Source organism: Branchiostoma belcheri, unplaced genomic scaffold (assembly GCF_001625305.1).
Source record: "Branchiostoma belcheri isolate BF01 breed outbred unplaced genomic scaffold, Haploidv18h27 scaffold4, whole genome shotgun sequence".
NCBI lineage: Eukaryota > Metazoa > Chordata > Leptocardii > Amphioxiformes > Branchiostomatidae > Branchiostoma > Branchiostoma belcheri.
This window is the reverse complement of record NW_017804020.1, coordinates 1,676,677-1,701,957: the sequence shown is the minus strand read 5'-3', so window position 1 is coordinate 1,701,957 and position 25,281 is coordinate 1,676,677. Positions and strand designations below refer to the sequence as shown.

Here is a 25,281-nt window from a genome sequence, read left to right as displayed (position 1 = left end):
GAAATAAAGGGATAGTATACCAGAGAAGATCCAGGGCCATAGAAGCTCCAATTTGCGACCCACGGTAGAGGCTAGCCAATGACCTGAACCAGACAGTCTGTTACCATGGTAACTAGCGTTGGGTTACATCATGTTGCAATTTTATAGCAGGAGGGACATAGACTCCTCTCTGACAATATACATGAATGTGTTTGAGTTAGAATTAACAGAGCAGATCATATGCGCGAAGGTAAACATTATGCATTTGCCTTGCAAATGTTACCTTTCTAGTTTACTATTCAAGTCAAGTCAATTTTATTGCACAACAATAACAGGTACAATGTATGGCAAGCTAGTCAGAGGTACTACACATCTAGCTGATATCTACTCTAACGTCTATAGAAATGCTTATAATGAGTTCTATGTATCGAGACTAACATTTTACGATTTCGTAAAGGTGATACAACATATATGGAACATGGCTTACACGATGAAACAATGTACCATAATGCTACGGTCACAACACGCCGTACGTGCTTCTGCGTGCTGTCTACGTGCAAAAAACGTGGGCAAACGTAGGGCATCCGTGCGTGGTGAGTACTGCCTCCGTACGGAATCCTACGGATTTGGGAGCACGCAGACACGCCGTAGAACTTTAAGTGCATGTAAAACTTTTTCTACGTGCGGTCTGCGAATTCACCACCCGTGCGTGCGAGTACGAGCGACGCGCGTGCCCCGTACGTGCCGTACGGAAGAAGCACGTGTGAGTACGGCCTCCTTACAGTAAAGTTGCAATCGCACAGAGATCGTACCTTGTAAGCACGTACAACTCACTTACCACTTGCGCAACGTACGATGCACGCAACCGCTCACGGCCAGACTTGGCGTACAGACCACATTCTTACACTTTGCGCAACCGTGCGAGTGACGTGAGAGTGACGTGCGTCGATACCACTCCTTCCCCACGTTTTCAGAAAAAACGTAGCAGACGTAGCCTCCCAAAAAACGTACGGAGAAAAAGCACGTACGGCGGGTTGTGACCGTAGCTTAACTGTTGAGCCATATCGCAGATGTCAGAAACATCTGCACACACATGTTACCCGGACGATATCCTTTCCTGTTGGCAGAATCTCAACTGTTCATTAAATGAATCTCTGGTAAAGCTCTGTTTGGCAAAACACGTCTTGCAGTGTGAAGTTAAACTATTCCAACTATTCCTTATCACTGAGGGTTTTGGCAATATGTTAGCGACCGTAACATTTCCTTTCTCAGTGCAATTTCAGGATATTCTGGATGAGGAAATTTGTCTGATATGCATGAACATTTCCTACAATTTCTTTACACATTTTCATCATCACTCCTTACTTAATTGTGTTTGAAATAGCCCCAAACAAGTTACATGAGATTCTTTATTGTCCTTTCATACCCTACAACACAACAAAAAAGTACTGAGACTTTTGTATGGTCTTCTACAACTTAACTAAAGATTTAACAAAGCTAAATACATGTGTGGATAACGTCATCTTACGTACAGAGTATATGTATGATGTAACAATAAAGGTTAACTATTCTCTAACATGTGTTCTCTAAGATCGAAACATTCTTTAATGCATTTTCCTATTCGAACACTGTATTAGTTATCTCCCTTGAGTATGTAGTTGCATTTATCTATAAGATCTAACGTAATGAAATCAATTGAACAAGCGGAAAGAAAGGTGAACAGCAATAAGCGCTCGTATCATTGTATAGTGTACAGTCCATTATAAAATGGTGCTCATTTTCATGAGGTGTCTAACTAGAACCAGGCTACTATACGAAACAAGCAACCGTTTTCCGTCCGCGACATCGCATTTTTGCCTCACAGATATAAGTATGCTATCTGATAGGGTTGATTCAAATAGTCGGCATTCCTCTTTATCAAAAATTATCAGAAAATTCACATTGAAAATCCAGTTTTACTGATCTGAAATCGCTTTGCTCTGACTCTACCAATGGACGGTCCAAGAAACACATTTGTTTGGCTGGATGGTCGAGAATTTAAGATCAAGGACAAAAGTCGTTCTGGGTCTTGTCTGAGTGGTTAGTTGGTCACAAGGTTAGTACGGGTTCACTTCACAACATAGCGAAGTGCCAAGTTTTATGTCGTCTGACCCTCAAAACCTTTTCGTCTGGCTTTTGGCTTCTCCAAGTCAAGTGTAGTGTAGCCTGGATGCCAGACCCATGGCACGCTAGACACAGAGTTAGTTAGCTCAGGGTCTAACTGAGGGGGCATGTTGGCCCTGGATCCCAGAAGCTGGCCTGTTTAGGCCCTGAAGCAGTCTGGCACCCAGGCTAAGGGTAGTGGGGCTGGGGGTGGCTGTACAATGTCAATAGTGAGATCAGAGGTCCACAAAAATCCACATCCTTTGATTTAATCGCTGAAAGTAACGCTAGGGGTCCTTCCCGGTGTGAGTGGTTCAAACCTGACAGTCTCATGGTCAAAAGGTGATAGTCACCTGTTATATCGAATTCGCAATCATTCAACAAATATGGTAAATCTTAAAAAACAAATAGCGGCGAGACACATCTCTGTTCCAGGAGGGAAACACAGAATAAGGTAGCCTGGTATCCAATCTATCGTGGTTGGGGCAGGCTGTCTTCGGGGCTGTAGAAGCTCTCCCCCGCCCGCCTCAGCTAGGTTCCCCGGTAGGTTTTTCACGAGGGGAGATTGTGGAGCTAATCAACTCCCGGCGTGCCGAACTCTATCACAGGCGTAACACCCCTACCGGGCCGTCTGTTGAGCTGGTCGGGGGAAAACTATTAGAGCCCCGAAGACAGCCTGCCCCAACCACGATAGCCTGGATACCAGGCTAAGAACAGGGACGTGATATAACGCAAGAGGTCACATCGCCACGGATCTGTATCCAGAAACATGCTGACTTCATTACGAGTCAGCGATGTCGTGTCTGTTTTGAGTTCTGGAGGGTTTCAAACCAAAGGTGGTGGCTTAGGGGTATACCGTAGGGTACCCATGAGATATAAATTTTGAGTATCCGCCAGACAGTTTTAGACATGTTTGTTCACACATAGCCTCGGTGCCAGACGTCTGCCAGGGCCAGTCCACTGCAGGTTGGCTCCGTGGCCAATGTGTCCCTAAGGAAATTTTACCACAGGCCCCCTCATTGAATAGTCTCCAACAGACTCCTTTGCAGGCTGAATAAGTAGTAGAAATCGGCCTAAAAATGTAGTTGGCCAGGGGGAGGCCGTCCGTAGAGGGTCCAGTTTGCATGCGTGTTTATCTTGTTATTTTTCATGATGTTAATCTTCACTTACCTTTTAAATACCCAAATACCCCAAGATTAATTATGCAAATTAAGTCTTCATTTACATAATCAATATCGTGTAGTCGTATTCACACACACACACACACACACACACACACACACTGACACACACACACACACTGACACGAACACACACGGACGCCTCTGAAAACATAACCTTGGCGAAGGTAATTATAAATAAATGAACTGTTTCACCGTCAGGACATAGGAGTTCTCATTTACACACGCATGTCTATCAGACACCTTCCTCAGAGCTTCTGACCGGAGTTCTGATTCTCGCCGCTATATATATATAGCCGATGTAGGTGCCGCTTTTGCGGCGAGATAATTAGTTGTGTAAATGAGAACTCCTTTATCCTATACTTTACCAACCTCATGCAACTATTTTCGGATGTTTCCCCGTCAGTTCGGCACCGGTGCGGCGGGGTCAGCGTCTTGCTGCGCGGGAGTGAAGTGTGTTCCCCGGGACAAGCTGTCCTGCTCCCTGAACGAACAAGTCCTGCCGTACGGGGAGTGTTGCTACGAATGTCTAGGTAAGACTTCGTCTGTATTCTGTATTCTTCTAACACATTCTTGTTCAAGTAGGTTAGTGGCAAAGCTAAATATTTCTTTACTGTTGATGCATTCTCGACCCCCCCCCCCACATACTTCGTCAGACCAATCAGAAACCATGTAACAGACTAGCCCTTGAAACTCCAACAGGTGTCATTTCTCGGGCGCAAGGGATGATGGGTAACTCGGTGCCACGGCAGAATGTACTGCGCCGTAACGGTAAAGAAATTACGGGTTTCTCGCAGTAGCAGTACGTTCTGCCGACGTGCTACAATATGACCCAACTTCTTCTCCTGTCAGGACCAATCTCTTCCAAACCTAGCCTGACTAAATCTGCGCTCCTAGCGGCCGGCCCGGTATTACGGGCGGCTGGTGTAATACCGGGCCGGCCGCTAGGAGCGCAGATTTAGTCAATCTCTTCCAAACCGTGCTAACGTTATCTAGCTCTTTTCTCTTGTCGTCTGCAGGAGAGACCGGGTACAGGTACGGGCACTGTGACATGCTGCCCAACACGGCCATCCCGCTGGACCAGCAAACGCCTATCGCTGGTTATGTTGACGTTAGGCAAAAGGTACAGAACGCCTCTCCCTAATATCTAGCCTGGTGTCCAGTTTATCCTGGTTTGGGCGGGATCTCTTTAGCTTAGATCCCAGCCACCCAGCCATGCCAGCCACCCAGTGCAACTTGGCTCCCCGATATAGATTTTGCACGACAGGGGTTGAATTATCGAACTTTATTGACACAACAAAAGTACAGAAACTTTCCTAAGGTCTTTAACTAGACATCAAGACAGACACTTGGGTACAACAAAATCGACCTACGTACGACATGTATTATAAAACTCCTGCCGTGCAAAACTTCAACGGACGTAAAACTCCTACCGGGGAGCCTGGTTGAACTGGGCGGCGGGGATCGTCTTCAGGCCCGAAGGTAGCCCGTGCATGGCACCAGTCCTTTACACGACCACAAGCCCGCCGCCCACTGCCCATAGTGCAGGATATAGTTATTTGCAAGGCTTAAACAATCCTGTAGTTTAACTTTCGTCGATTACCAAAGAGTAATGGTCATGCAATCACAGTGAAGATATTGTGATCACTAAGAAGGAAAGAAAATATTTTGGCCAGATTCAGACGATCCCACCTTAATGTGCAATCAGCAAAGTTCGAAATACCCAATCTCGCACAAGTCCTATTTGCGAGACATATTGGAGACGCTAGGTTGCCCGTCATATTTTTTTGCTCATACAAAGAGACCTTTTAAAAGTTTACAGCGACCCAGCTTACGGTTTCTGAAATATACTATGTGCCAGAATGTAAACGATTATACCTTAACAAGTGGCCTCGCTTATTTTTACAGCTTGCCTTCTAAAATAAACAGCCAGTGCTGACGGCAACCTGAATTATGATGGGCAACCTAGCTTTTGGCTTGAGTTTCCCAGTGGGCAACCTGAGAATAAAGTAACCAGTGTATGTGTATTCATAAAAACTGTACTATACGATAATATTCACCTTTTTCATGGAGCAACCTCTCGTAACTCTCTAACTTGCTAGCTCTGAGATGGAATGAGAATGGCGCAATCGAATTTACAGTAACTGCAATTGACTCTACTACAACTACAAAGTAACTTTCAACTGCTTTACTGTCCAACATAAGCATGAAAATCAGCTCGGCTCAGCAGCGAGAATGCACCTTTTTCCATTGCCTAACCTTTTTGAGACTTTTAATGGTCTTAAAGAGTCATTTCAGAGGTCTTCTTTTTCCTGGGTTGAAGTTAAAGATATATCGGTGTCGAGCTAAAACCCTTTCAGAGCCTCCTGGAACCCCTTTATTGCTCGTCGCTCCACATAACAATGCAAACCTGGTCTCGCACCTCCGTTCTTCACAGCTTAGCGGCGGTAAGATTGAAGTGCGCATGCAGGTGCTGGGCTTCGATTCCAAGAGCCGGTCTTACGGCATCACGGTTCTGCAGTACGGGGACCTGAGCCGCGGCTGCCTGTCTGCGGGCGACCATTACAATCCCTTTAACTACACTCACGGCGGCCCCAAGGACCAGATTAGGTACGTGTCCGACCCCCCTGGTCTAGCTAACCGTCTTCTACACTCACCCCCTTGTTCCAGCTAACGGGAGGTAAGGTGGAAGTGTTCTTACGGCTAAAGGGCTTTGCAAGGAATCTGCGCTCTTATGGCGTGACGGTCCACGAGCTAGGCGACCAGAGTAAGGGCTGCACGTCCACCCTGGACCACTATAACCCATTCAACCTCAATCATGGTGGACCCAAGGACGAGATTAGGTACGTTGGAAAACACCATGAGCCCTCCCCGTCCCCTTCTGCCGCTTGCACGCCTCCAGCTTAACTCCCAGAGAGCTGGTAACGTTTCCCTGTATGTATGTGTGTGGTAATCATAATAAAACTGCCTAACGTTTGACGTTTGCCTTGAATTTTGATAACAGTCAGGAAACAACAGACTCATGGACAAGGACTGCCTTCGGCAGCGCAAAAAAAGCGACCTCTCATCGACATCTTTACACATTGATCTCCATAAAACGATCCCATCATCGCTTTTTTGTGGATTTTTGTGGCTTTTTCTGCTGACAATGATCAAACAACGACAGACCTTGTCAAAGGAGTTGAAAATGTTCGTGCAAGTACTTTGCAAGCCTTGCGGTGTCCCTACCATGTGTCTGCAAAATGTTTTTCATTCTATTGAGATTGGTCTTCTGATACTGTTTATGATAAGTCTTAATAAAAGCAATGAGGAATTATGTGTGTGCTGGAACACCTACCTCAACCCAAATCAGTAGCTTACCTGGGAACCATCCTACACCGGTACCCACTCAGGCGAATTAAAAGGGAGAGCCACTCGGTATCAAAACTATGGAGGATGGTACGATGTAATCTCCAAGCAGAACTTTTGGTGGCTGCAAGTGGATGGCGAAATGGTAACTGTCTGGCACATGGATACAGCTGGCCAGTCTTTGCAGTCACCAAACGATCTGCTTGGAGATTAGGTACCCTGGCTAAAACGCCCCAGTAACCATAGTCTCTTCATTGAGGTCTTCCCAGTTTCTCACGTGCCCCACCCTTACCTTAACCCCCGTCCCGTTCCTAACCTCCTGTCCCGTCCCTCAACGTCCCTAACCGTCCCTAACCTCCCGTACCGTCCTTTAACCTCCCGTCCCGTCCCTTAACGTCCCGCCCCGTCCATTAACGTCCCGCCCCGTCCCTTAACCTAACGTCCCGTCCCGTCCCGTTAACCTACATTCTACCATCCTAACCACCTTGGAAGGCCCGGTGGAAGGCTATGTTTTTACCCATAAGCAAACGCGGTCTTCCAACTGTTTCTTTCAAAGGAAATCTAGCGTTTCTGTTTTACAAAAAATTTCAAGATCACCGGAAGTAGAACCGAATATTGTTTTTGTCCCATCGTACGTAATGTAACCATGTGTGAGCTGGGTTATTTTCTGCAGGCACCTGGGTGACTGGGGTAACGTGGAGGCCGACTCCACTGGCGAGGTGAACGCCATCATCAAGGACGAAGTGGCGTCACTGGTCGGACCCTACTCCATCATTGGTCGCACTATTGTGGTGAGTAATGGGACAATGACGTTTATCATTATTATTGTTATTATTATTATCGTTATTTATTTGAATTTTTACACTTGAATAAGCCCACAGGCTGAAACCGGTCGTGTTCTAAATGGGGCACTATGTAGCTCCAGATATTCCTGACATGTTCATACTAGCTACATGTATATATGCTCGGTTTTAAAACATGACGAATTTCTTGTTTCACCGTAGTTGATAAGATGTTGGTGGTGCCCACAGGCGCGCATGTTAATTTTTAATTTACAGTTGATGTTGTTATAAAACCTCAATAGATCCATGCCAACGAGGACGATTTAGGAAGAGGATCCAGCCCCGAGACCAAGAAGACCGGTAACGTGGGGAAGCGGCTGGCGTGCTGCGTGCTGGGCCACTCCGACGGCACACACTGGAAGGACCTGGAGAAGCTCAGGAAGAGGAAACGGGAGGCGGTGCGCGTGGAGGGGCCCTCCGCCCAGAGAGTCGTGCGGTCCCCCCGCAGGAACTAACGTGAAGGGGACACGGTAATCTCCAAGCAAATTCGGTGGGGCAAGGGGACTTTATGTTGGCCGCCTGTATCCATGGCATTGGTCATCTGTATGTGGGGCGGACGATGGGTACAGGTGACCAATGGACACAGGCGGCCAACATAAAGTCCCCTTGCCCACCGAATTTGCTTGGAGATTAGGGACACGGCACCGTACTGTACAGACGGGTGTTAGTCCGACTCATGGTGCCGATGTAGTGGGTAGAAGACGGGGGAAAGGAAAGGGAGGGAGAGGGACCTTACAATATACATTTTTCTATACTTACTTCTGAACTTAGTACCACGCATTATGTGTGCTAGTAGAAGTTTGAAACAGGTTTCAACTTTGATTTCCAACACAAGAAATTGGACTTACCCAAATTTACGACTGCAAGGAGTGACCAATTCGATTCAACAATTCCGTGACATCACGTTATGCAGATGACACACGTGACTCGCGATCGGTGAGCAGCGGGTCATAGGTTGCAGCAAGTCTGTGGCGCTCCCCGTCTTTGTTGAGGGATGGTTGCAATGTGTAAGTCCAATTTCTTGTGTTGGAAATTACAGTTTAAACCTAATTCGTAACCTTTTTGAGGGAGGGAGGGATGGCCAGTACATGTACACGTAAGCTATTTTGCCGGTCGGTTTTTTTGTTTGATTCTTTTTTTATTACGTTTGAACTATACCTAAGTATCGATGAGATGTTTCTAATTCTGCAAATAGTAAAGCTCTAGCTGTGCACATTAACGTAATTGTCAATTTGACCTACACATGTAGCCTATGCCGGAGTGTAAACGATGAAGAAATATGTAAATCGGAGAATTAACGACGTTAGTATATGTGTATGAGTCCAAACACTATGAAATTTGATAGTGGAAGTATAGGGAAGTAACCAGGCATTTAATTAAGCCTCTCCCAGGGTTCGGAAGCGGTTGGAAAGAGTAGAAATTGGCCATATAGACAGATAACAAACATACCAATGGAGTTGGTCCTGAGCGGCAAAGTTTCTACTCTTTCCAGTCGCTTCCGAAGCCTGGTAGAGGCTATGTAGGCCTGTAGTAAGACAGCGCCCTGGTATTGTGGTTCTGCAGTTGTGTAGTAGTCTCCAAGCAGACATTTATGTCAGCTCCGGCTACTAGTTCTGCGACGTCTCTCAGACGATTTGACTCCCGGGATCCCCCGCTCGGACACCATATTAAATACGTCATTCCTTCAATCAATCAACCAATCAGGGAGGGAGACGCAAAAAGCGGCAAAACTCTGCAAAACAATCCGGAGCTATCAACTGCTTGGAGATAGAAGTAGAAGAAGGTTGCTATGTATTTTTTACTTTATGGGTTATAGATGGTGTATTGAAGGGGGTATCTGTAGTAGCGTTGGGTCATTGTAATAGCCCGGCCTGTGATGTTATAGTCCTATCATACGTATAGTCATTTTTGTACGTTGTACCAAACTGGAAATACAAGATTTTAATCCAAATCACCTTACTCGAGTCATGCCCCGAACAAGAGGCCCCAGCTTTAGATAAGCTGTGTCTGTGTTACATTAAAGGCATCCAATGCAATTTCAGGGCGTCAAAAATATATATATTCTGGATGAGGTAGTCTTGTCGGACATCAACTGCAATTTCTTAGGACATTCGATACTTGAAGCGTTTGAAATAGCCTCAAAACAAGCTACGCAAGGTGTCTCCTTATTTTTGAGTACCACCCAGAAATACTAGCTAGAACCAGTCTACGATACAAAACAAGCAACCGTTTTCCGTCAGTGACATCGCATTTTTGCCTCACAGGTCTCAGTATAATATCAGTATGGATAGGGTTGACTTTGAAAATCCAGTTTTGCCTGTCTGAAATTTCACTGGATGAGTTTAACTTCTGTAATAGTGGCTCGTTGTTTGTAAGAGAAAGCACTCTGCAATTTCCTTGTAGTCTAGAATATAAAATGCCACTAATTTCACAGGTATTTGTATTTGTTAGAACTGTCAAATATTGATCTTTGTAAAATTGAAAACTTGAGTCAAATGTACCTTTTAAAAGTTAGTTACATGTAAAGCCACCTTGTCACTAGTAGAAGATAATGTGTTTAAATCCGGGACAGATGTCTAACCCTGGCCAGCATGTTAGGTAATGGTTAGAGGCGTTTGTGATTGACAGGTCGGGTCGAGTTCAGATGATGACCTCATCACCATGGCAACGAACGGTGTCGGGGTCAAAGATCATGCCTCAGAAATACCTGTTGAGTACCGCTACAACTGATAGCGGCAGTCACACGTAAAAATACCGATGCTCCTAATTTTCATACAAAGTGTTGTCGATTGATAAGCAAGACGGTGTCAAATTCAATTATTTTCAAATCTGAGAAGTAATAGTTGAACCATAGCCTATATATACCTTGCCTGGGTACCAGACCTACAGCGCACTAGGCTCAAAGTTATCTAGTGTAATATCTTCGGGCCTAGTGTGCTATGGGTCTGGTATCCAGGCTAGCCTATACCAGGCTTCAGAAGCGGCTGGAAAGAGTAGAAATTGGCCGGGTACAGACAGATAACATACCAGAGCATCAGTGTACTACTATTGGATGCTATCTGTTCATTTGGCCAATTTCTTCGAATTCTCTTAAAAGCCGCTTCTGAAGCCTGGTAGAGGCTAGTTGCAACGAACTTGTAAAGAAATTTTCATCACATTGTAGACGATGACTGCTAAAAACAGCTTCACTCAAATCTAGTCGGGATTAAAAACATCAGCGATGCTTGTTACCATGGTGATGGGTTTGATTGACAGGAGCGAAAACGACCTGATTGGTCAGTGGCGAACCCCTAATTTTGTTCAGAGATAGGACATGTCCTTTATAGATAGATATTCTACAGTGAGTAATTTGATACTTTGTTATCTGTGCTTAGTCGGTTTCTGTGCTTCCTGCTTAATAACTAATTGCACCTTTGGTATGAACTGTCATTAGTTATTTGGTAATTTTCATAAAGGGAAGATTTAGCGCAAGTATGAGTCGCTTTCTACTTTTTTTTACTTACAGGATTTCTTGATATCGAATGGAAAGGATGCATGCTTATATCATACCATATTTCATACTCAATATTGACAAACAATTTCTATGTATCATCTGTCCGACACTCGCGTATGGGGCGAGTTACTAAGTACATAAATTTGAATATGTAACGATTTTGGTATTGATAGCCAATGAACAGTGCCACCGAGTCAAGGCCCCTAAAACAGCGCTGCCTTGCGGAAATGACTATCAAGACAGGCACAATACAGGCAGCTTCAATGATACTAGTATGCCCAAGTACTAGCCCTTTTCATGACTTTTCCCGGCAAGGTGAACGAACACAACATTATTCGTTCAAAATATTGCATATACTGTAGTATATACTCCAAGGTTTATTCTATAGCGGCTAGATTGCCAGACACCTCAGGTCAAATACTAGTAATATACCATGGCCTTGTTCTCACCTTACATTGTTCTAGACGGTACTGCATTCGGTTCATGGTCAGGACCTAGCTAGCTGGATCAAATCTACCAGGCTTGTAAAGCGGAGAAACTGGCCAAGTAGATAGGTAACATGCCAGGGGGTTAGTCCGCTTCTGTATAGTAATACTCCTTAGCAGTCCAACTGCCCTGACATACTATCTGTCAGCATTGCCAATTTCTACTCTTTCCAGCCGCTTCTGAAGCCTGGTAGTGGCTGACTTTTTTATTGCAATTTTCACTATATGTGAACAGCTTAAAAATCAATAGCGATGAGATCGGTCTTAAACACGTGCATGCAAAGTTCGAACGGGTAAAAATAGAAATCTTACATGTAAGCTTGCCTATCCCTTACCTGACTCAGTCGCGTGACAGTACTATAAACCCGCGCACGCCAGGAATAAACCAAACCGCAGACGTCATCGGTGGCACCGAAGTATTTTCTTCTCGTGACTCACATCCTTTCTATCATACATTTTACTTCTCACTTCCGTCCCCAGCTGACCTCTGTCTGCAGAAAACCACAGACTTGTAACGAGCGCCACCTGGCGTTGGGGTTAGTCTCCACCAGACTTCGGGAAGCGGCTGGAAGAAAAGAGTAGAAATTGGCCAAATAGACAGATAACATGCCAGGGGAGCGGCAAACTGTACGTACGTATGTACTCTGTTGCAGACCAACTCTCCCGGCATTTTCTCTGTCTATTTGGCCAGTTTCTACTCCTTTCAGCTGCTTCTGAAGCCTGGTAGAGGCTAGGCTACACCGAGGGCTCGAAAACAGTAAAATTTAGTCGAATATTAAGACCTTTAATTGCACGACAATTGTACATGGTACAATGTATGACAGTGGCTATTGAACATGGTACAAAACAAAGAAAGGGGTACAGAATAAAAATTAACGTCCTAATGACTAAACATGTTCATTCGCGCGGACTGGCCAGTTGTTCTTCCCTTTTTTGCCGAATTCTACGATCTGTACCCCGTAGGAAGGTCTGATATAGACCTAGCTTACGTTTCGGTGTCTAAATATATCAGACACCTTCCACCGAAACGTAAGCTAGGTGACACAAGTTTCAAGTTTCGTTGTGTAAAAGAGAACTCCTACATGTACATCCTATACTCTACCAACGTCATGAAGCTATTTTCGGACTTTGTACTTTGTCGTTCAGCACGCCAAGGTAGCCCACAGGAAGACCTCGCCCACGTGCAGACGGGCGAAGGACACAGAACAGTGGGCGGCTGAAATCAGCACCGCGTACCGGCAGCCTCCCGCGACCCCCGCCTCTTCATGGTATTCTCACCGGAACATGTTCACTCTCCTCAAGGAGGTTATATCCTTGCTCTGCTTGACTTAACTTTTTTTTAATGGCTAAAAATAAAATGTGTGACTGTGTAGGTAGGCATCAAAAGTTATGTGGCACACGCCCAATTTCCTCTTGCTCACATGCAAGTAGTTTTGACGTAGCTCAACTTTTTAAACAAATACTACGATAAGTCCACTGGCACACGCTATAGGATAGCTCTGCTATTAAAGCCTCTGTCATACAAAGCCAAATATAGGCTCCCGAACACTGCGAAACTTCTCTCCTCCCAACCATGGTTGGGAGCACGTCGGGAGCAATGTCGGCAATGGTTGGCTGTTGTATGGCGACTTTACATAAAAAAAACAATATTCAAAGCATTTTGAGTGGGTGTGGGTTGGGCCACGGTTGGGGACCAGTTGGCTGGTGGTCGGGAGTAAGTCAGCAGTTGTCGGGGTGTGGTTGGCAGTCAAATTTGACTCAAATTTAACTTTATTCGTGTACAAAGGTAGCCGTGGCCTAAATCTGGTCAGACTGTTCCCAACCTACCCCCTCAGTTGGTTGGTGGTTGGGGGAAGGTTCTGAATGTGTGACAAGTGTAATTGTGTAATTTTAAGTTGACATTAAACCATTAGGATACCTCCCTATTCCGCGATACAAGTAGCTACAATAGATAGTAAAAGGTGGTCTCCACCAGACTTCTTTTGCAGGCTGAAAAAATCGTAGAAATTGGCGAGAGAAGGTAGCCGGCCATCGACGATCAAATTCTTGCAGGCCAATTTGATTGTCGATGGCCAGCTACCTTCTCTCGCCAATTAATAACCTTTTTAGGCCGTTTTCTACGATTTATTCAGCCTGCAAAAGAAGTCTGGTGGAGACTGACACTGAGGGGTGTGCCAAATACGTAGTCCTACCCCCCCCCCTTCAAGTAAACTATTGTTTACCGATAGTATCCGACGTCATAGTCTAGGTAATCGATATAGATAGCTTTGATAAATAGTAAAAGAAGGGAACGGGATGTTGAGGGGGTGTGCCATGTACGTAACGTATCCAAACACCCACCCCTTCAAGTGAAACACCCTAACCGTTATTTACGTCAACGGTTAAACATCCTATACGTTGTTTACCTGTTACAGGAAAACAACGGTTAGTATGTTTCACTTGAAGGGGTGGGTGTTCGGAAAAGCTACGTACATGTACTCTCCACGCAGAGGTTTGGGCTTATTTTGGCGTGTTTTTAGGATTTTTTATTAGGGTTTCTCCTTTACACTGGATTTTTTTACTTGTTGGGGTAGCGCAAAAAAATTCCAGTACAAAAAACGAAACCCTGATAAAACGCCAAAATAAGCCAAAACCCAAACCTCTGCTTGGAGAGTGTACATGGTACAGTGTAGGGTGTCGTTTACCTGCTGACGTCACAGTCTAGGTAACGTTACTTGCGGTGAGAGATTCCTTTTTGTCGCTACAGGTGTGGCGTAAAAAAATCAATCACCTTTTCTTCATTTAGCTCAGTCAAGATACAGACACGTGCACGTGCTTCAAGACTCCAGACGCCTTTTTAGATCTTTTAATCTTTTAACTAAAGAAAACATTTCTGAAAAATCCGTGAGTTAAAAAAAGTCGACGTGGAAGGCCTGACACAACATCAACAGCAAAGTTAGAAGCTGAACAGTACACGTTTTATATTCGGTACCGCTTGTTTTAGGTTTAAGATACTGATCTTTTAAACAAACGGAAACACCCCCTCGTAATCCACAAAGTCAAGTGTTATGTTTTCAATAACTGGTCCATGGATGTATTAGTTGGGCTCTTAATGTGTTGTGTCATCGTCTGCTAATGTTTCCGGTTTGTTTAATAAAAACGTCACCATGATTAAACCTATAAATAGTTCTTTTGTTGTGTGCCCACAGGCTTAATCTCAGCGCTACCGCGCACCCGGAAAGTCTGTAGCACTTCCTTTGTTGCAATGTTTGATGCCAATAATCTGTCTGAAAAACGCAGACATGTTATTGAACGTATTTTCGCCTTGAGATTTTTCTACGAATTCGTTTTACGATATTTGAAAAGACTCCAGTTCTTCAGAGAATTTCCGAGTTTATAGGAAATACAAAGTGTCGTGTCAGCTTGAAACTAAACTACCTTAAGGCCATATCAATTTAATCCGTTGGTTCTTGTATTTTGTAAGAAAAGATACTAGTATGCGGCAACAGGGCGAACAAACAGGCCTAGGCATCCTATGCATGTAGCATCAAATGCTACGATTGGAGCACTGAAATCAATATAACAGGCTGGTTTATAATTATAACAATAATGAATTTCAAAACTTTCAAACCGCTGCATTCATAGATGGAAAAATTGCATTAACTAGGAAGGCAAGGACTTTCTTCAACTGTTGGGGCCAAAATATGCGCATTTTGGAGTTGATTCAGAACCTGACGTTTTTTGTTCAAATATTAATAAAAAAATGAAGGGAAGAATCCGAAAACCAACTAGTTAAATTGGTGTGGTCTAATGTGTGAAGCTCATCCCTTTTGAACTTTTGAACTCGTAGCAACTTGTCTCAAAATCGAATGCCTTCGTCTTTCATCACCGTTTTGGCTGCTCCCAACTCCCATACAGTGTTTCGCGCCCCGTAACCACTCCTTCCTTATTTGGGCATTCTCGACAATACTCGCCATTCCGGAAAATACCGAGAACGTTATATCAGACCTGTCGTATCCGCCGAGATCTCGGAAGAATGTCGTAATTGTTTTCCATGTAAGGGAAAGAGGAAGTTTAATTCTTGCCAAAACATTTGAGATGGATTAGTGTAATGTGGCTGTGGTTTTAATCCCCGCAGCTGTTATGTCTCCCGTACCGGCACCCAACCGTGAACTTGAACCCCCATTCAGTAAATTCAGGAAGCTGCATACTGTATAAATACAGCGTCAGCTAGACTGCCGAACCACAGAAGGCATTCGCCAGCGTTCCGAGTCGCCACACTGCTACAGTTACACGTCCTTTTCCATCGTCCCACGCCGTTTCACAGTCACTGAAGAGCCACGATGGACGTACAAGCTACCGCTCTAGCTTTCTTGCTGGTGCTCGCCGGGGTGCTGGACCCTGCTCGCTGTATGTTTATCCCCAGAGCGCGGGGAAAGACCGAGACACAGCCGCCCATGTCCTATACTGTTGACGGCGAGAGAGGCGTGGCGTTCGGGAATGACATGTTGCGACCAGACGTAGAGGTATGAATGATTTTTCAGCTCAATTATAGTTGATGTGAATGTATGTATACTACAGGTGGTTTGGTGTAGGGAGGGTAAAATTCTTACTACTATTTGCACTTGACGTGTTGAAGTAACTGAGGTGCGTATGTACAAATATTGTGTCCTTCAAGAAGGGCGCTTTGTTAAATATGTCAGCAGCCCGACTTGTTGTCAGGGGCTCGGATTTTAGTACATTGTATCGCTTTCAGGGTCTGTCATGACCTAAATGGTGTCCGCATAGTTTTCTTTCAGTGTGGGAATCAATGCTGGGTGGCCATGTTTTGAAAAGCTAGTCTGTTTGCGTTTTTTTCGCTCGGTTTTAAAAACACGTGCTAGAATAACGTAGGTATGTTTTTACAAATAATTCCCCATGGGGAAATATAGAAAAAGTCAGGAGCAATACTTCATTAATTGATTTAGATAGAAAAAGCTAAATTTGTCATAAAAGAGCCTTTTTTTTCTCTTTCTTTGGACCGTATAACTTTAGTAGTGCGATCTACTGTTTACTGGAAGGTTTTAGATATATCTTGATATGTCGATGAAGGTTAGACATCTAGGGTACGAGACACACAAGGAAATTATTACTCAACCAACTGGATAGATTTTGATATCATGTCAGAAAATTGACGAAATCTGTCAGAAAATTGACGAAAAGTAGTTAAAACGTCTCAAACAGTTCTCAAAATATATCCAGTTGCTTGAGTAACAATTTCCTTGTGTATACATTGATATGATGTCACCGGTTTCCGTCTTACTAAAGCCGCTTCTTTCGCCACTTGTATCCGCAGGTTGAGGACGAGTTTGGCCGTCCCTGCCCCTCCTGTCCTTCGGCAGTAGACGTCGAGGCCCTCGCCAAGTTCAAGAACGTGGTCGCCTCGCAGCTGTCTGACATATCCGTCCGCATGTACGACTTGATGGCAAAGGTACGCAAGGAACTAGTTCTCAGGCTCCACGCACATGTTAGGTCTATTTTGGCACACTGATTTCCCGCTTTTCTGTGGTCTATTTTGGCACACATTTTCCGCTTTTTTATAGTTTTTTTTTTAGTTTTTTTTATAGGCTTTCTTTTTGGTATCATGATTTGTAAATAGTCTCCCCCAGGCTAACACCGTGGGTTCAAAACAGTACAATTTAGCCACTGAATAGGGAAAATGAATTGGCCAGGGGAATTTAGCCACCGTAGAGTTCATTTGCCGCCCATGGACTTTTTTTACAATCCGTACCTACAGTCCGTACCTACAGTCCGTACCTACAGTCCGTACCTACAGTCCGTACCTACAGTCCGTACCTACAGTCCGTACCCGATAAAACGCCTGAAAACTCTGCTGGGAAAGTACCAAACAATAGTGTGCTTTGAGTTGTATGTATATGTGTATGTATAGTCAAGTACCCGTGTTGTTTCTGTAACGATAACGATTTAAGTAGCAAGAATCCTTGACACTGGAGATCGCTTTGGAGACCAAAAAGACACTTATGATATGGTGACAACTAAAATGACTTCTAGCCATTTGCACAGGGGCAAAACGCTCGTATTACCGTATCAACGGTTACTAATAAAATGCCACCATAGGAGCTGTCAATAACAACTGTTTAAATTGTACTATCACAGCTTATTTTGGGTCGTGGGAACAGTAAGTATATAGTTGGAAATTCGCCAAAGCAAACAGCTATACTTCTATACATTAACGTTATCTCCATAATTCTTACGGCCTTGCTACCATTAGCCACGTTCCTATCCAAGCTTCATCGAATCTCGGCAAATACTGTTGAACGTTCAAGTGGTGTGAGGGAGTGGAGACTTTGTCCCATTGAAACACGCGGGCAAACATTTAGAACTCTTTGAAGTGCAGAATGTACGGGAGTATATTTGTTCAATTACCGTTATTTTGAGACCTTGAAGTAACCTTTAAACTACGGAGAGTCTTTCAGAAGACAAAGAAATACACGAACTGTTTACAATGTTTAAAGGCATCCCATGCAAGTTCAGGGCGGCAAAACTGGAAAAATTCTGAATAAGGCAATCTGTATTATATTGACACGTACTATCCCACATTTTAAATAGCACATTTGAATCAGTATTTAATACTTTATGCATTTAAATCTGCAGAAACAAGCCCTTTAATTTCAGGGTGGTACCCTAATAATCAAACCAGGTCCTTCCAGTAACCGTTTCTCGTCATTTTTGAATGTCAATATACATTGGGACAGTGTTGCATTGTTTCAATTTAGTATGCAGACAAGAAAAGTGACTAGAATATTGACTTTGGTTTCCAAGCCCTAAAAACTGCACTGGATGCCTTTAAAATGTCGTGAATGACGATTGCTAGCTATTAAGCAAGTGTTTCAACACTTTCGGCACAGATTTCACGGTTTGGTAATGTTTTTCTTTTTACGTTTCTCGTTCTCAGGTTGACAATTTTGAGATGGCCATGGAGGCACGTCAGCTGGAGATGGAAGCGAGGTTGGCCGTTCAGCAGCGCCAGCTAGAGGAACTACAGCGAACTGCAAGCATCGACGACCAGTTGAACAGAACAGAGAAGAAACATCACAAGCACAGAAAGGGACCGAGAATAATTTTCCCTCGCACACCTTAAGGAGCCAATACCTGTTTTGATAAATCTTAACTCAAGGATTTTTGTGGGTAGATTCTTTATTGCCTTATAGTGTGATGTGCAGGGACTACATTGTGTGTTGTCCTTGCAATTGCTTGTCGATGCATATACATTGTAAGTTATAAGAGAATTACGATTAAGTTATCTGCGATTTTAAAGAAATTTATTTATTTGTACGTTGTTGATTAGTAGTCGATGGAATTATGTAATTAAATCTGATTTCTTCATTGACAAATTATGCTTACTTGAAGTCAATTTCATTTTGTAACATACAATTCAAACTTGTGGAATATAGAAAGCCAGGTGTTAGCCAGTTAAACAATTTTGTTTGTCAAAAAAAAAAAAACTTTGTAAATGCCCATAACAAGCTGCTTATTCTATGGAAGTACGGAGAGTTAGAATTTTGGTTTGTAAATAAATGAACATAAAGGCAGATCTAAAAAAAATCATAATCTTTTTTGAGATTCTTGCGTCTTTTTTCACTCAATGATAATTGCAGAGCAATCCATGATACTGAGGAAATTTTGATTTTTAGCCGAAGGGGCAGGGTCATAGCTATATAGCAAATAATAAAAAAGAACGCCTACAAAGTCCCTCTATTAGAACATTGTATGTAGGGAAAGGATAACAATGATTCTGACTGATAATTATAAGCATTCACAGATAAAGAGTAAACTAGAAAGGTAACAGTTGCAAAGCAAATTCATAATGCTTACCTTGAGGTGGTCTACTGCTGTGTTTATTATATAGTATATTATTCTATATGGTGACCAGCCCCTCGACCTTCGTCCTGATACGATAGTGTACACCAACACCACAGGATGTCTGCTTCGGCACAAGTTACCATGGTGACAGCCGTCTGGTTAAGGTCATTGACCCTTGATATGGTTGATATGTTTTGGAGAAGAGAATAGGTTAACCAAGGAACCTCCTTTCGGAAGACCAAGAAAAAAGAAGAAGGCTGAAGGAAAAGAAACAGTCTGGAGCAAAAAACAATTATATGTTTCCTTCTTCGAACGTAAACATAATTTCACGAGAGAAATCCGCGGCACCCAGATGACGTACTGTTCCACAGTGATCGATCGATAACGCGTGTCACGACCATCACCCAACATGACCTGAGATATCGTTTGCCATTGACGTCACGAACGCCAACACACAATCAGTGATCCGCCTCCGGCGAGTAACCTGATATGCGGTAAACAGATAGCAAGAAGGCATGGCTGTTGTGCGAATATGTATTTTGTCTGGAACAGTCCAGCCTCCGTAGCAGGGGTTTGGTGGTCTTCGGCTATTTTCTGATTAGTCAAAAACGGGGGTAATTCAACCAGGCCGGCTATGTTGTCTATATGCAATCAGAAAATAGCACATAAAAGCTCCCAAAGACCCTGAAGACCCCAAAAACTCCCAGTTTTTGGCATGCTATGGAGGCTAGCAGGGAGGCTAGGAACAGTCTACCAACAGAAACACGCATGGCCCTAACACTGGCATCCAAAAGAGAAATCATAAATGACCAAAACGAACGCCGTGACACGAACCATATATATGTAACGACTCTCACTCGTAATCCTATGTATTTCATACCATGTATGTGTAGAAATGTTTGTATATGGATTTATTGGGACTTTGAATGATGTAATCAAAATTATCGTTCTTATACACTTTGTCTGACCTTATCTCTCCCCTCATCACCTCAAGGAAAAGTGACCTGCAGGTCGATTTGAACCTTCTCGTGAATAACTGAGAATGGTTCAAACAAACGGGTTGTGAGATTTGTTTTGATCAGTTTATAATAATAATAATTATAGCCTATTCGCCTAAATGTGAAGCATATTATTTTCCACTCCATGTATTTCATCGTTATCTTGCTCTTCGTTTACTTTTACTAGTTGGACCTATTAAATCGCTCCTTCTTTATTATTCTGTTGTCACTTTCTATTTCTGAGCTATTTGTTAAATCAACAGCGAAATTATTACAAATCGTTCAACATAACGAATTATTCGCGTTAGATGTATAACGCTACCTTCTTGTAATTACAAAAAAGTCACCTGTTTCATATAATTGACTGTGTGCGATACCCAACTTCATATTATAAATTTAGGGACGCAAATACCAGTAGCACCGGTTAATAACTGTATCCAATCGATTTTCTTTGTTTAAATTGATGTCAAATTCAAACGCTCTATCCAAGAAACCTGAAGTATTCAACCGAAATCTCTTTAGTAAATGTTTGACAACCACGGTGCCCTGCGCACGAGATGTCACCCTAGCGTGCGAGCCCCCGGTCCCGTGATGACGTCATTTGCATGCCAAGATGGCGGCGGCGGAAGCAGAGGACGGTCAGCTGAGCCCGAGAGCCAGCCTCTCACACGGGAAGCCTCTTCACCCGGGCACGGCCAATCGGGTAAGACATCCTCACCCTCATTTGCACTTCTTACGAACCAGGGAACGTTCACGTTTCTCTCCTGCCGGCCTGCGATCGCCCGGTGAGCGCCACGGAAAGATAGAAGGTAGGGGTCACCTTTACCCGAGTCAGGCGAGCGCCGCTTGTAAAGTTGGGTCTGAATTTTTGCAGCCGACATGTTTGAGTTTTTGTCGAGAGGGACTCTCTCGCTCCCCACCATGCTTTTGTGTGTCCCCCAGCTGTGACGGCACACCATATAAAGACGTGTCCTCCGTTCTGTGCCACTTATTCAAACTGATCGACCATCTACCGGTACACGGCTTGTACTTTTAACCTTCAAATGTATGTGTGTCGCGTTAGGCTATAGTTATTTTCGTGCGTTCGGGGATTTTTGCCAAACACGGTGCAGGGTACCACGCGGCATGGAGCTCCCATATGCCACCATTCATCGCGCCCTCCCTTTGTATGTAGCATGGCCATCGTCCGATCATGACATGACGTTTTACAAGAGCGAGCGAGATGGATGTTTTATGTGGTACTTTATGTGACCTTTCTCAGCTGGGCGTACATTTTCATTCACAACCGGGCACTATGAAATAAAATGTACACATGAAATAAAGCGTGTAGACGTTATGCTCGCTTTACAACAACATAATGTACAGATAATTTATATATCTTGTGTGATGGTAAAATACCAAACAATACATTCATTGCAACATAACTTGTTTTACCATTTAAAAAATGCAAATCATTGTGCTAGCATCAGATTTAGGGTTAGTGAATTTTACCTAGGGTTATTCATTGCGCAACATTATGTACAGATTCTATTCATTGTATCTTCTGTGATGGTGAAATACCAAACAATACATTCATTGCCACATGGTTATTAATAACTTGTTTTACCATTTATAAAATGCATATCTATGTGCTAACATCAGGTTTAGGGTTAGTGAATTTTACCTAGGGTTATTTTTATTGCCCTAATTACTAGTCCCCCCCCCGGGCTGAAAATACTTTCACTGTGCTGCATTCCGAGCAGTGTTGTCTACACTAGTGTTATACAACCATGGAAAATATTTTGCTGAACATTCATAAAGAACATAACTACATAAGGCAGCGATCGGTCCCTAAACATAGTCAATATGGTGCTGCCTTTTTCTCCAGTTGTAACGTTACTTCCTGAAACATTTTGGAAAGGATGTAGGAAGTTTCTTTTGTCACATTACCAGGAAGACTTACATGTGCCTTGCTTATGTTTTGGTGTCTATCAGACACGTACACCTTCCTCAGATGATAGATAGAAACATTTCAGCAAGGTCACGTGTCTTCCTGGTATTATACATGTATAAATGTGACAATTAAAGTTCCTAGTAACTTTCTACATCCTTTGTTCTACCAACAAGTTGTAAGCAAGGTCATGTCATGACAATGTGTCTTCCTGGTAATGTGACAAAAGAAAGTTCAAAGTCACTTCCTACATCCTCTGTTCTACGAACATGATGAAACTTTTCGGAAACATCTTGGATTTGTGATTTTTGGCTGCACCTCAGGACAGAGCAGGGCTTTAGCCAGCTCGAATTTTTTTACCGTCAACCCCAGGTCAACCCAATTCGCGAAAAAAAAAATACCGTCAACGCGAAAAAAAATTCCGTCAATGATTACTTTTAAAGAATGTCTTTCGCGATCCGGTGATCGACATCACGCCCTCCCGCACACTTAATGCATTCGGTGTTCTAAATACCCGTCAAGATTGCAGAATAAAAAAAAAATACACAACCTGCAATTTTGCAGAATGAAAAAAAAATCTACAGTTCTCACAAGGAGACAACACGCAATGAACAATCCGCTATGCCCTTTGTTTTGATCCGCTCAAATCCCGCCGCGATTCAAGCCGCGGCCATGCAAATGAACCTACTCATGACGTCACAGCCTCCGATTTCCACCGAGCCGGGCCCGAGCGCTGACCGACAGCGGGCGATGTGGCTCAGATCTCCGACGATTTCCTTATTTAGAGCGTCCGGAAGACTTCGGGTAGCAAACAAAATGGCCGACATGTACATGATTTTACTTGTCAGCTTCGCTTCTCTACCGAAATGAGGAAGTTACAACTCCTTTGCGGACTTTAGCGGCCATGAAGTTGACTTGGGGAAGCGCTGAGACGTGATTTCGCTACGGCATAGAGGATTTTGCCGCGGAGGGAGTTACGTGGCCGGCAAAAACTCGCGTGTCAGCGATCCTCCAGAAATCTTAATGCTGCCGCTCAAGTCTTCGCACGAAGGAGGTCTGACGAAGTTTTAGATTAAATAAGGCCACATTGTGTGGATCAATCTCCGTTTTCTTGCGATAGTATGATTATTCAAGTACAGTATATTATTCAAAAACGTTTGATATTTCTTTGTTCGTTGTCACATGTTTATTTATCGTATTGTCATGTACAGTTAGCAGCGTGTGTCTGAGTCGAGCCATTGTTTTATTTTATTCTTATGTGGCCGTTAGCACATGTTGTTTTAACAGACAGCAACATTGAACAATAGAGCCAAGTCAACAGACGTCGGCACGGTCCTTGAAATCAGGTTTCCCGCCGCCGTGCGTTTGGAAAAGACGCCGCGCCGTGGCTCATTCAAATTCGCTAGATTTTTTTCATGTCTTTACCCACGATTTTTGACCGTCAATGTTGACGGTAAGGACTAAAATTTTTACCGTCAGACGGGACAAATTACCGTCAATTGACGGTAAAACGGGCGCTGGCTAAAGCCCTGGGACAGAGCCTACTACTAGTACTAGTACAAGATGTACTCTCCATGCAGAGGTTTGTAGGGGAACATTGTGTTTTGTATTATATGCCCTGTTTATCTGTCATGGTGGGAGTAGCAACAGAAAAACGAGGCATATAATAGAAAGGTCATAATTTTCCCCCACCAACATCTGCTTGGAGAGTACTTTGGATGACGGTGCGAAAACTGCGTACGCACGTGAGTGTAGAATGTACTTCGAAGTAGGCAATGGACGTGCTGTGAAAATTTGACGTACACAGTTTTCGTGTGCAGTTAAATTAAGGATGATAATGCCAATGCTAATTTCCTGAATGACAGGTATCTAATTAGTTAGCTTAAGTTTGTGCTAACATGTCCTTCCTGGTTCAGGGTCCTCTAGTCTAAGCTTAGGCTCAATTTACACATGGGGAAAACCTTGGCTGACATACGAAAATTCTGTACGCATACTAGCGTACATTCCTTACTTTTTACACACCGACAGGGTGAATTGCGTAAGTCAAACAGACTGTTTTACACACAGGGAAGATTTGATGTACACAATTTTTGTACGCTTTCATGCATATGCAATTTTCGTTCATCTGGGTTTTGCCCATTTCTAAACTGGGACTTACTCTCCAAGCAGAGGTTGGTGGGGAAGATTTTGACTTTCTAAGTTTCTTTCTCTTTCTGTCTCTACTTCCCACACTCGTTGACATATGAACCATTTTTATTGTGATCCGTGCTTCCCAAATTCCGAATCGTGCAGGTAAAATTTGTCTGGTGCAGGTGATTTTCAATGTTACCTGCACCAGTGCAGTTATGCAGAAAAAAGTATTTCGATCCCTGCAGTTCAGTTGCCTTGACACCTGTGCCTGTTACTTTTGTTGTACGTAGACCAACACCAGGCAACACAGTCAAACTGTTGCTCTTACTTTGGTACTGCACAAAGACCTGTGAACTTTGTCTCAACCTGTCTGGAGTCTAACATTAGAACGTATTAAGGAATGTCCACCCAGCTTTGTGTAATGTGTCCGAAATCCTATTTGGTTGGCATTTGCCGTGTAGGATATGTAAATTTGCAGTCTTCTCATGTAGTGAAGCCTCTACAATCAAATGTAAAGTTGATAGCAGCAAGAATGACGGGGTGTGCTTTGTTCTCCCAAACTAGTCACCTGGTTTGTTAATGTAATATACAGTATATACAAATTCAATGTAGTATGTAGATTTTGATTTGCTATATTGACTGTCACCACCTATAATATAATAAAGTATGTAGAGGAAATAATGGCAGTGGTTTCTGTTTTAGTACAATCTATACTTCCTAAGTTCTAATTTTTACAGGTAAAATTTGTCTGGTGCAGGAAATTGGTGCTACTCGCACCAGTGCAGGTCCGCAGAAAAAAAGTATTTCGAGCCCTGACACGCTTCAACACGCACAGATGCATACATATTTAACTATATGAGTCATGCTTAATGAATTTCACAATCCCACATGACATTGCCCTGTTCACATTT

At 43.4% G+C, this 25,281-nt stretch overlaps 3 protein-coding genes across 14 annotated transcripts in view; all 3 read left to right on the top strand.

Annotated features, from left to right (window-relative positions):
* The window catches only part of LOC109477044, an 18,275-nt gene extending 10,282 nt beyond the window's left edge, over positions 1 to 7,993 (top strand). For all 8 annotated transcript variants that reach the window (XM_019778067.1, XM_019778069.1, XM_019778068.1 and 5 more), the window contains 5 exons: positions 3,709 to 3,835; positions 4,322 to 4,425; positions 5,740 to 5,912; positions 7,324 to 7,441; positions 7,735 to 7,993. In XM_019778067.1, coding sequence (XP_019633626.1) covers positions 3,709 to 3,835; positions 4,322 to 4,425; positions 5,740 to 5,912; positions 7,324 to 7,441; positions 7,735 to 7,947 — 735 coding nt within the window. In that variant the 3' untranslated portion in view covers positions 7,948 to 7,993. The remainder of the gene's footprint in view (positions 1 to 3,708; positions 3,836 to 4,321; positions 4,426 to 5,739; positions 5,913 to 7,323; positions 7,442 to 7,734) is intronic.
* Positions 7,994 to 15,473: 7,480 nt separating this feature from the next.
* Positions 15,474 to 19,038, top strand: LOC109477074. Its single transcript, XM_019778118.1, has 3 exons — positions 15,474 to 15,975; positions 16,785 to 16,919; positions 18,405 to 19,038. Exons 1-3 carry the CDS (start codon positions 15,793 to 15,795, stop codon positions 18,588 to 18,590), a joined length of 504 nt encoding a protein of 167 aa, XP_019633677.1. The 5' UTR covers positions 15,474 to 15,792; the 3' UTR covers positions 18,591 to 19,038.
* A 1,854-nt stretch (positions 19,039 to 20,892) lies between these two features.
* Positions 20,893 to 25,281, top strand: part of LOC109477030 (putative adenosylhomocysteinase 3) — a 34,698-nt gene continuing 30,309 nt past the window's right edge. For 3 of the 5 annotated variants that reach the window (XM_019778051.1, XM_019778052.1, XM_019778053.1), the window contains exon 1: positions 20,899 to 21,013. In XM_019778051.1, the coding sequence (XP_019633610.1) occupies positions 20,924 to 21,013 (90 nt within the window). In that variant the 5' untranslated portion in view covers positions 20,899 to 20,923. The other 2 variants (XM_019778054.1, XM_019778055.1) reach the window with 2 other exon arrangements.

Coding starts and splice junctions, on each gene's coding strand:
- LOC109477074 (XM_019778118.1), top strand. CDS start 15,793: ATGGACGTACAAGCTACCGCTCTAGCTTTCTTGCTGGTGCTCGCCGGG. Junction 15,976..16,784: donor TGTTGCGACCAGACGTAGAG/GTATGAATGATT, acceptor TTGTATCCGCAG/GTTGAGGACGAGTTTGGCCG. Junction 16,920..18,404: donor TGTACGACTTGATGGCAAAG/GTACGCAAGGAA, acceptor TCTCGTTCTCAG/GTTGACAATTTTGAGATGGC.